This window comes from Macrosteles quadrilineatus, unplaced genomic scaffold (genome assembly GCF_028750875.1).
Source record: "Macrosteles quadrilineatus isolate MER2022 unplaced genomic scaffold, UCM_ALF_1.0 Scaffold_1__1_contigs__length_201487025, whole genome shotgun sequence".
Lineage (NCBI taxonomy): Eukaryota > Metazoa > Arthropoda > Insecta > Hemiptera > Cicadellidae > Macrosteles > Macrosteles quadrilineatus.
In genome coordinates, this window is record NW_026542594.1 from 45955413 (window position 1) to 45967436 (window position 12024).

The window sequence follows — 12024 nt, forward strand, 5'->3', positions numbered from 1 at the left end:
GTGTGTGAATAGGCGCTATGAGGTGTCGGAGGTGCGAAAGCGCCAATTATCGGCCTCCTCTGGAGTTTAACTGTGTATTGTGTGTAGGTATGTGTTGGTGTGTAGGGTTGGTGGGCGGGCGGTAGTGTCTGGGGTCATTGACCTGCCTCGGTGCGCCGTGATATGCACTGTTGTGCACTGGTGCCCTATAGTATGTATTTGGCTGCATGTGAGGTCGATGTGGGAAACTTGGTTGCCCATGTGGCTGTTGCATGTATTGTGGTGTGTATTGCCTATGTTGAGGTGTAAATTGCCTATTTTGAGGTGTGAATTGCCTGTTATGAGATGTGAATTGCCTATTTTGAGGTGTAAATTGCCTGTTTTGAGGTGTAAATTGCCTATTATTTTCTGTTCTGATTTCCCATCGGCGTGATTGCGAGTTGCTACCCTCATCTAACTGTCTCACAACTTCTAATTTTGGGATAAGCGCTATTAAATCATCAAGTTTGGTCGGCGGCGGGAACCCTGCAAGACGTGCCCTATTTGTCGCGTTTATACCTGTCAATATTACCTCCAGTAAGTCGTATTCTGTTGGTATTAGGATTTCTGCTGACTCTTTCACCTGGATAATGAAATCTGAAAGTGACTCAAATTGACCCTGCACCCTATAAACTGTTTGAGTCAGGAGCTGTTGCCTTGCCCTTTCTGGCAGAAAGGTACTAATTATAGTAGGAATTGTTTTACCCTTGACCTCCCAGCTCTCCTGTAATGCCATGGTCCAAATATCCCTTAATTGCCCTGCTGTTTTGTGTAACAAGGCTATTGTGATTGATTTGTCGTCGGCTAACTTTAATTTTTCTATTTGAATGGCCGTTTTCAAGAAGGCTAACAATTTGCTTGTGTCAGTGCCGTCGCAATTGGGAGCTTTCGACGCTAGATCGTCAACTAATCTCGGGTTTGTGTGGGTGTGTGTTGATTGTGTTACTGGTTTGTTTTGAGATAAAGCTTGAGCGATTGAATTGCCTATGGCTTGGGCTGTGATTCTAATCATTTCCGCCGTCTGATCTGCTAAGATGGGTGTGTTTTGTTCTGTGGGTTTTGGGGTGTCTGGTACACCTGGCACCTGTGCTGTCACCGCGTTCTTTAAAATGACCCTATTTTCTTCCAGTGTCTTGGCTGGGGTTAAGCCCCACTTCTCGTACTGTAGAATTGCGCTTTGCGCATCAAATTCTCGTATCCATGATTTCTTGGTTAACTTCCATGGTTTCTTTTCCCACTCGTAAATATTGGACATCTTGCCTTGATCTACTATTATTTGAATAGTAAAAAAAAATTCAATACTTAACAACTTCTTTAATATCAACTATTTTACCAAACAGGTGGGAAGAGTTTGGGCTGGGCAAATTGTAATTTAATAAGAAAAAGAGAGAAATTATTTAAAAAAGGTGTGAATTTTGCCTAATGATTGTATTTTACTGCAATTGGTGTGTCAAATGTTTGACTAAGATCTGATTCCCTATATTGTTCAAATGTATGTCATCCCTACAATTTGAATGCCTATATGTGTGTAAATAATATTTATTTTAATTTAAAACATGTGTTAGAAAAATTGGTTGGGTATTTTGATTTGACAATGTGTGAAAAAGAGTAATTTTATCTATTGTGTGTGGTGTATATTCTGACCTAGGGAAATATGGTAATCCTAACAGTATCAACCTGGTGCCTAGATAACGTTTCCTGATTACCCTGAGCAATGATACATATTGTTGTGTCATCATTGTTATTGATGTATTGCTGAATATGTCATTGGTTCCTATCCATAACAATAATGGTATTTCACTGTTGAAATATGGATTTGTGATTTCAATTTGTTTCTTTAATTGTCCAATTGTTGCGCCTGAAATCCCCATACTGTATTCTAATTTTAATTTACTACCTTCTCGGTTAACAAAATATTCCAGACGTTTAGTCAGCGAATCGCCGAGTATTTGAATTTGTATCATACTACGGTATCAAGGTGGTCGAAAGAGTGTAGCAGGGTAATGGCATGTCGGTATGTCGGAATTCTTTCGTTTGGTTGTAGTGTCGGGCCTGCATGTTCAAGGTCGCTGCAAGTGAATGAAATTTTGTGCACTGTAAAATGTAAAACTGTATTGCGTTTTATGTCTGACATCTATTGCTGTACTGATTAGTGTTATTATTGTACGAAATTACATGAAATTTTATGTAAGATAATAATTTGTTGATGTGAACAATGAATTGACCCTGTGATTTTGGCTTGATTCAGAAGGAATCAACATTGTCAATTAACGGCCTAAATTGACTGAAATGTTGTGAAGTGACGATTTACTCAAGCAAATGTTGTACACAGGCTCTTGGCTTTCTTTTAATTATGTAGTACATTTTTTTACATTTATTATTATTATATATTTTTTTTACGTTTTAAATGTTTTTCTGTTTTTATATTTATTTTATATATTTATTTGTATTTTTGTTTAAGATGAGCCTGTAATAACTGTATGTAATGTATATTTAAATCGTGTATGTTTGCTTGGAAATAACAAATCTGGCCTTAAATCGTCGCTTTATCTTCGAACTTCTGTTATCTAACATTCCAGTTATCTTCTAAGTCTGTCTGGCCTATTAATGACATGGACTCTCAACTTTCACTAGCCACCTCAAATATCAAAACTTTGCTGGACAACTTAAATTCTAAACACAACTTAAATTAAGGTGATGAGTTACAACTAAAATATGTCAGACTACGCTCTAAATTTACAAATTCATTCACTGCTGTACCCTTACCAATTAGCTGTAAAATTGTGAAATAAAAATTTGGGGATATTTATGACTTTTTGGGGTTGGGGAGGTGACATACAAATGAATTTAAAATTCCCCCCAATTTTGAAATTTTGATTTGTTGGTCGTGGCCTGTAAACTATACTGATGTGCACTTTGACTCCTAATATTTTGCTTTCCGTAATAAAAATATTCATCAAACACTCATTCGGCCTGTCGTCGAGGTATATTTAGTTTAATTACTGCCTTTCAGACTTGATGTCGAACTCGTGAGTGATTACATAAATGCATTTAAATACCTATATTCATCAACTTGGTTTGGTAAAATATTAATAAAAAACATCAAAGTTCTCCTAATTCTACTTTGAAATTAAAACATTCACATCAAAATTGATTTTTAAATTTCCTTTGAAAATAAAATAAACTGAATGATGAATGATTTCCTAATTTGCCTAGTTATGCCTGCTCATGCGTCCCAGGTTGCCACGTGGTGCCGACCTGTAGCCTGTCGATTTCCTGTCTGAACAAAGCACTTGGCTGGTCTGAGACACGTTTTAATCTATTCTATTTCTGTTAAAATTGCATTTTTGGCCGGATCTTGACGCTCTGCTACCAATATGTGATGATGTGGAGAAGTATGAGTGTAAATGAAGATACCTGGGCCCTACATATCTTCCTCTAACCACTGCCAAATCACGCACATTTCCTGTCGTAACCCAACTCTATTACAAGGAATTAATCTAACTCGTCAAAGTGCACAATATTACCTTAGCTGCCTATCACAGCCAGCTTTTATGTTCTTAATGTATCTAATTATAATATAGGGAACAGAGAAATATATATATATGGACTTATTCTAAATCGTGAAAAAGGTAACTAGATTTAGCAAATGTGAATTCTAAATTTGTGATATTGATTGCCAGACCACGACCATTCGAGAACCCAATAAATTACATAATTTAATTACTACCTACCCTAACCTACACCCTTCCCCAACCCCTATATATATTAGCTAGACATCTTAGGCTACAACTACTTATCCGGTCAAGTTGTACAGCTGCAGGCGGTCGACACACTACTACCCACGACTCTAATGGCTCGCCGCGCGTGGTTGCCGGACCGACTGCGCGCGCATCCGCGTCACGTGACTTGCGCTATTGTAGCGATTCGCTACAAATCGATATTCTTTTATATACAATACAGTGAATATAATTTTTGCGTTATGTTTCTGAACTATATGGAATATGAGACCAAAGAATACGCAACTGAAAGTAAAAATAATACAAAACATATTAGGCCTATATTCATTTCCTGCAATTTTGGATTCTAAAGGAGGGATTGTATAGGTTGGGGGAATAAGATGGGATCGGTCTCTATTCCACTTTTTCTGGTCATTTACGACCATGAACAACTTACCTAATGGTTACAAAGACCTTAATATGCTTGAAATCGTATTTTGGTCTCCGCACGCTTATTTTCCATAAGGGTAACATGGTTTTTTTTCAATCAATAAAGTGGGATTAAATTAATAAATTGAAAATTTTGGAAATCTTTTAAGAAATTTGGGACAAAGGCCAACACCCCAACCGAATTTCTAAATTTTAGCTCTAGAACCTGAGGACCGAGCTTCGCTCGGGGAAAATCATTAGTTTACTCAGAGAGCAGTCTTAGTATTGCAGATGCATTATTCCATTTCCCCACTCCACTATGCTCGCCTTTACTACTTCCTTCACAACTCCCTACGTCGTGCACCTGTTTCCCTCCCTTCCAATAGCATTTTAGGATTGCCACAAACAGTCCCCACTGCTAGCCTTTACTACTTCCTTCATAATTTCCTATGTTGTGAACCTCTTTCCTTCCCTTCTCATAGCATTTAAGTATTGCAGATACTATAATCTAACTGCTATAAACGGTTCCCACACTCTGCACTGCCGCCTTTACTTCTTCCTCCACCACTCCCTACGTCGTGGACCTGTTTTGTTCCCTTCTCATAGCATTTGAGTATTGCAGATACATTAATCTAATTGTCACAAACAGTTCCCACACTCTGCACTGCCAGTCTTTACTAATTCCTTTACCATTTCCTTCTTTGTGGACCTGTTTCCTTCCCTTCTAATAGTATTTAAGTATTGCAGATACATTAATCTAAGGCCGGGCACACACAGATCCAGCATTTCACCTGAAGCAAGTGTTGCGAGGCAAAATGTTTCCCTGGGTACGAGCGCCCCATGTATTTTAATGGGACGCTGCACACTGATCAAGCAAACGTTGGGAGGCGCCTCGCAACACCTTGAAACATTTGAACAGTTGCTCGACGAATGGATCCCATACAGCAAGATGTTTGATGTTTCAAGGAGCAAAACGTTCTGTGTATGCGCCAAATCCCTTCTAGTAGCGCTTAGTGGTTTTCAATATTCAATGGACCATTTGTTTTTTTTTTTTAACCGCCTTTTTTATTTATATTTATATTACAAGTCAGTGTTAAGTCATCAGATATAGTACAACAAATCTTTGGTACGAGTTGCGAATGATTTGACTTGGGCTGGCTTGAATCCATGTTTAAATCGGACTCAAAAAATCAATAATTTTCTGAGACGGTGATGGCCGAGTTATCCAGACTGCCGGGTTATCGAGTGCCAAGTTTGCGGGACTCTACTGTAACAGCATGCCACCAATGGAACTCCATAACTTTTCCCATCAAATCCATAGAAAACCGATCCCGACTGATGGAGGTGCTGAAAGATTATTACCTTGACCGGATTGTTTGGGTTAGGCCTAGATGCAGCAGAGGGTGTATATAGTATGTGTGTGTGACTGTATGTTAGGGAAGATTAATAAATTTTTGCTATTTTAAGACTTGTTATGTTACAAACTTAATTGTATTTTTTATTATTTTGTTGTTATTAATAGTTTTTTAAGGTTTCGCCTCAATAAAGAAGGATTTTCATTTCATTTCATAATCCGACCATATGATCAACTATTGGTGATGTTATTGCAGTAATGTTGTGACCATTCCTATAGTAGCTTTGACATAATTGCTTCCGCAGTTGCAGCAAATAACTTGTTTATCCATGGGTCATGAAAACATCATTGTATTCCACGATTACAGAAACGTTATAATCATCCCGTGCGACCAAATCTAGGACAACTCCAGGGGTCACGGAAAAATTATCATAGTCTAGTCTCCCGCGATCATGGAAAAATATTAAACGTCTCCCCAGGTCACGGGAACATCACCGTCTTCCGCGATTGTAGAAAAATCCTAGCTAATCCCGCAGTCATAAGAAAAAATTATCATTGTTTTGGCAAAATATTTGACATCTCGTGAACTCACGGGAAAATCATTATTGTCTCCTGTGGCCACAGACACTTTATCGTTGTTATATGCTATTACCTCTAACTCCCCAATCCCTTTCGTGGCAAACATTGGATGTCTCTTGCCGTCACGGGAACATTATTATCGTCTTCTGCAGTCGCAGCAAAATTCTAGACAAATCCCACCGTCATGGAAAAGTTCCTCTGTTCTGACCATGGTACCGATCCCGTAGGTTATGAAAATAGTGTCTATTCTATTCTATTCTATTGTACTGTACTAAGGGCAAAAATATATAGAATGCAATAACATTGCATATTTAATCAAACTAGAGGTCGTCCAGTGGTCGAAAACTTGACCATACAAATGTACGGTTTGATTTTTTAGCTAGAAGCGGTTGAGGTACGGTGGAATATCTTTGCGGATAAACCTTTTTGGCTATAGGCTGTAGTGAGTGCGATCCATTGTAGTACGGTAATATAGATAGTATAATAATAGTAATAACATCGATGATTGACTATTGGATACAGAAGAAGACATCCCATTTATATGCATCAGCTGTCGCCAATTTTTTACTAACAAAGAATTTAGTTGTGTGAGCCAGTCACAGAATGTGCTAGTATCTAAAATTCTATTTTCTACCTTATTTTTTGTTACTTACATAGTTGATGGGTCATTACAGTTGCTATAGCTGATAATAAGTAGGTCCATCAGTTTGACTTGGTAAAAACCATCGTGTATTTAACAGAAATCAGTAATGTAGATCAGCACAATCTGTCGGTGGCTCACATCAACCAAGACAAATTTGATAAAAAAAACTAGCTACACTACAACTTTAACATGGGGATGGAATGTCTAATTAGGTGTTAGGTTCAGAGAGCACAGAAAGTGCTCTCTGGTTACATCGATATACATCGATATGGTGCGATCATGTGTTCAATGTTCCCATGACAATTTTTGAGGTTAAATCCAAAAAAACAAACAAACAAACTGGAATGTTGCCGTTGTCAATTAGGGACAGTGTTGTATTACTTACGAAAGAAATTTCATTTAAGATCAAATAATTTAATTTAGTATATGTCATTGTCTGATTTATTAGAAAACATCCAGTATTTAGGCTACTGCATTTTATAAACCAAACTCGAATGTATGGATGAATTAGGGATGGTCAAGTCTCGAAATTTCGGGAAATTTTCGGGAAATTTTAAATCTCGTTACACGAGATGAGATGTCTTTTTGGCCGAGATTTTTATCAAGACAAGAATTTAAAAAAAAAAAAAAAAAAAAAAATATTAAAAACGCCTGCAGAAAGCCAATGCAATACCCGCAATACAGGAGCGTGTTGTAGTTGCGTTTCCTTTTTCGAAGGCGTTCTTATTTAATTAATTCTATAAATGTAAATATTACTTTAATTATTTTAATAATATTACTTTAATAATATTTGAGAAGTTTTATTAAGTGTAAGCAGTGTGAGGAATGTTTTATTACTATAAAAAGTCAAAACAAGTAACTATTTTATAAAAATTAATATTGCTTTTATTTTATGATTTATTTTATTTTAGGATAAGTTGAACTCTATCCTAACTGATATCACTATGTTTCCTAATCGTAGGCATTTTTAATAAGTTAGGCGTGATTAATAAAAAAATGTTATGCTGATGTTTTTTAATAAAAGATTGTAAATATTCTTGCCTATTATCATTATTTTTGTATTTAAACAGTCATCTAACAATGTTAAAAAATCAGGTAAAAATTTTGAACGTGCATTTCCCGTTGTGTATGAGAAGGAAAATCCCGTCTCGATCTCGTCTCGAAATTTTATGAGAAATAAAAAATCTCGTCTCGTCTCGTCTCGAACTAAAAATTCAATCTCGTCCATCCCTAGAATGAATGAATAATATTTGATATGATATAAGATTGAATGATATTTATTGGCAACGCACAGAATAGAATTTGTAAGATGCTTCATTGGCCTATCTTACAACGTTTTCCGAATCGTAAATCATCATTATGTCCCAACAGTTTATCATGTGTATCCCAGTCACAGCAACTACATTATTCTATTAACCCTCCGAGTGTCCATAGTTTAGGCCTTAATGTCCACCTATTTTTGGCGCATTTGCAAGGTTTTATTAAAACGGATCTGAAAAGCTTAAAACAATGTTAATTCTACTGTTCTATATACCATTTTGTTTGGAAAATCATGGGCTTCAATATCATACATAAAACCTAAGGAATATTTGTTTTAAAAAAATTTTTTTAGGTAAAAATAAAAATTATTTTGGAAAAATTGAAAAGAAAATAAGTTCGCGCTCAATGAAATTGTATAAATTATAGGCCTATAAATATTTGAAAATAGCCACTTTGTTCTAAATTTTATGAGGTTTACAAATATATAATAATATAAGGAAGTAGATTTGCAAATAAATAAGTTATGGGCAAAAAACAGATTTCAGTACATAGCGTTTAGCTAAGAATGCATAGCCTAACCATAGCTAGGAATCTGGCTGATAATTTACATCAATATCACTACCTACTTCTTCAGGATCATCAACCAGCCCTTCAAAATCACTTAAATCTTCTTATAATGCACCACATATATCACTACTTTTGATTTTTAACACTAAAACAATGATAAACATAATAAAACACATCAGTCATCGGTCCGAGGTTAACTAACCTGTTTACAAATATGCACGTCAGCTGTCTGCTACAATTACGATCGGCTCGGAGAACATAAAGCGCTTAGAGACAGACCTCTGGAGAAAGCTTAGAATATAATGAAAAGAACGATACCAAACTCGATCCAGTTCAATCCGATTTTGTCAGTCATAGAGCCTTCGCCGTAAACAGTGTTCGTGAGTCGCTGCAGCGACGCATGACACTACACAAAGCGTGTTACGCGTCGCTGCAGCGACGCATGACACTCGGAGGGTTAATATAATGATCAAAATTAATTTTGCAAGAAGATGCAATATTTTAATATCTGCTCATGTTAAATTATTCAAAGCAACCATCACTTAATTTGAAGGCAATAATTAATTAACAATTTATTCATTATTTGATTTGGAATTAGTAATCATGTCTCTATTTCACAGTAAATATTCTCTAATGACAAAGTTATTTTATTACAGTAGAGTAAGTATATTTAATTATTGTCAAATTCCAAGAATATATTATGCCAGTTTGTTTGTTTTGATTTAACCTCAAAATTTGACACGTAAGGAACACATGATAGCACTAAAAAGGTTCATCTTCAAAGGTTTTCTACCACAGCTTAACCACTTCTAGCTAAAAAATCCAATTGCACTGTACAGACTTCTCTATTTTCACCTCACACTGTATATAAAACATGTGATTGGAGTGTCTTACATTTGTTTTGATTTTCTGTTTGTTTATATTTCGTTGTTATTTCTTCACCAGCATGGCAACCCATAAAGCCCGTGTTAATTTCAAATTAACTTTTTGTGCTTATCTTTGGGCCTATTTTAATTTATAAAGGGATTCTGCACACCTACAGGAAAATAGCTTTCTAACAGTATGCGTAGATTTTCCCTACGATGCAAACGAGCTGAGAAAAAAGGTTTTAAAGAAACATGCCTATTAATATATAGATAGATAGATAGTAAAAATAGTACTGATTTTTTTGTGCAAATTTTCCTGAAGGGAAGAAGCTATTATTGTTAGTGGTAAGGCAAGACCTTGACCCGGGACTGATTTCCAAACAAAAGTTTATACTTTAATTGCTTACCCATCAAGATGAAGCCCTGGTTTCATAGCAATGTAAATGAGTAAAACTCCACACAAAAAGAGATAGGAGCCGTAGTAGATGGCATTATCCACTAGAGCAGACTTCAGTTTTCCTTGGAATGTGAATTCTCCAGCTTTGGCATATGACTGCATCAATGGCAAGACAAGCCTGTGAAAAACGTGACATTATTACTTTTTTGTTGGTTGCAATACCCTTCAAAGACCGGGCTGCATTTTCCACAAGGCACAGTTTGGTTGCGGCACCAGGCCTGGCAATAAGCGCTACCATTGAGTCTACACATATAAGAGGGGACGGGTAATGCTAATAGTTGTTACCGATTTTGGCGACGTAGTCGGTCAGTAGTGCAATGCGCCTGTACGGACATTTTAATAATTTCGTATTAAAAATGTATTATATTTCATCCACAAAAATGACATTTTACAACCTACAATGAAAGCAATATTAAAAACAACCAAACTGTTTTACCGACATGCCTGAGGTGGAGTAGTTCGGGCCACTGAGGCTACTCTGCAACAGCACTAATCAAGTAGCCTCCATTGAGTGTCTACCCTACAGTACCTGTATATTCATCAATGGCGCTACATACCACGGCTAGAGGGAAACTGTAGGTACTGTGACTGAGAATAGTGAATGAGGCTGCAGCTGCTGACATCAAAGAATATAAGATTTTCTCAACTGACCAAATCGTGGACAACCGTTTGGTGGATGGAGGGTGGCCTTTTGCCTAGGGGCAGCAGATACATACATCTGCCCCTGTTTAAGCATCGGTATTTATTGGCCTAATTTTTTTAGTTTATTGGATCAGACAATATTGATTTATTGATTTACCTTTAGTACGGTATTTATTTTTTGAAATTACTTTTGGACATTAGAAAATATTAAAATTAGAAATGAACAAAGCAGTAAGAATTTCATATGAAAGCTTAAACCTTATTTTGTGGAGAAAGATTTTTATTTCTTCGAAGAGAATTTTTTAATCTCCCCTCTCAGTGTAAGTCATAATTGATTTAGTTTTAATCATTTTAATTTACTGGTTCTTAGAATTTAATGTTATTAATGGTCTAAGTTTGTATGTCAAAGCATTGTTGTAGGATTAAAGATTACAGAGAAAATTCCAAAAAACTGTAAGGTACAATGTGGTTCAATAAGTCATTAGAGAAAATATAAAATAACACATCTTTTTGGGATGGTTTTTATTTTTAAACATAATCGATCTCCTTTTAGCTCTATATGCCGTCCAAATGGTAAACACTTGGAAAGCCTTCAAAATACTCTTCTGTTTTAGTGATGACCTCAACATCTGACATGGAGTTAGCTCTGGAAGTGATACATGAATAGACAGGCACTACAATATCTGATTTTTAAGTCTTATTAAAGTGGGTTTAAATGTATTCAGTTTGTGGTTTTTAATAGTGATTAAAAAAAATATTTTTTATAAATAAGATTTCAGAAATAGTTTTAGATACAAGAAATTTAACTGTTTTTAAATTACTGGATAAAGTTAACCATTCTTTTTCTTTTCCAGAAAGAATAAAAATATCAAAGATAGTCCCAATCGATACATAAGAAAAGTGAAAAGGATAACCCCAGTAACTACCGGCCAGTAGCAGTTCAGTCTGTGTTTTCCAAGTTATTTGAGATCATATTCCTTAATAGGCTCTTGCCCTTTCTGGAAGCCAAAAGAATAATAAATAACAACAACAACTAAAAGGGATTTAGGAAAAACCATTCATCATTAGATTCTTTCTTCTTATTATTAGCATCTGTTTATAAAAGTGTAGACTTATCTGAAGAAATAATATGTCTGTTATATGATATGACCATAGTTGGGAAAGTTAGTCAAAAATTCTAACTAGTTAGAAGTTGGTAATTCAACAGTTATATAGTTTATGTCTAGACAAGATGTTTGAGGTTGCCTAGGTTTAGTGAAATGTAAAAAGTTAAACTTGGTTTTAATGGGTAGGCCTATATATAGATCACCATGCTGTAGCTATTTAGAATTTAATGATAGGCTGGACTTAGCAATTCAAAACTATATCTATTATACTTATTTAATACGCAAGCAGGTTCTTTGTGACAATTACTCCTCCGAAACTACTGAACCGATTGTCATGTTTTTGGTGTCATTGGAAAGAGCAAAGCGTGAAGTTGTGCAGGAAAC

General features: G+C 35.8%; 1 protein-coding gene across 1 annotated transcript in view; it reads right to left on the minus strand.

The window, feature by feature from the left end:
• Positions 1 to 12024, minus strand: part of LOC128982901 (LMBR1 domain-containing protein 2 homolog) — a 186681-nt gene that overhangs the window by 121289 nt on the left and 53368 nt on the right. Inside the window, exon 3 of the mRNA XM_054401962.1 lies at positions 9843 to 10010. Coding sequence (XP_054257937.1) covers positions 9843 to 10010 — 168 coding nt within the window. The remainder of the gene's footprint in view (positions 1 to 9842; positions 10011 to 12024) is intronic.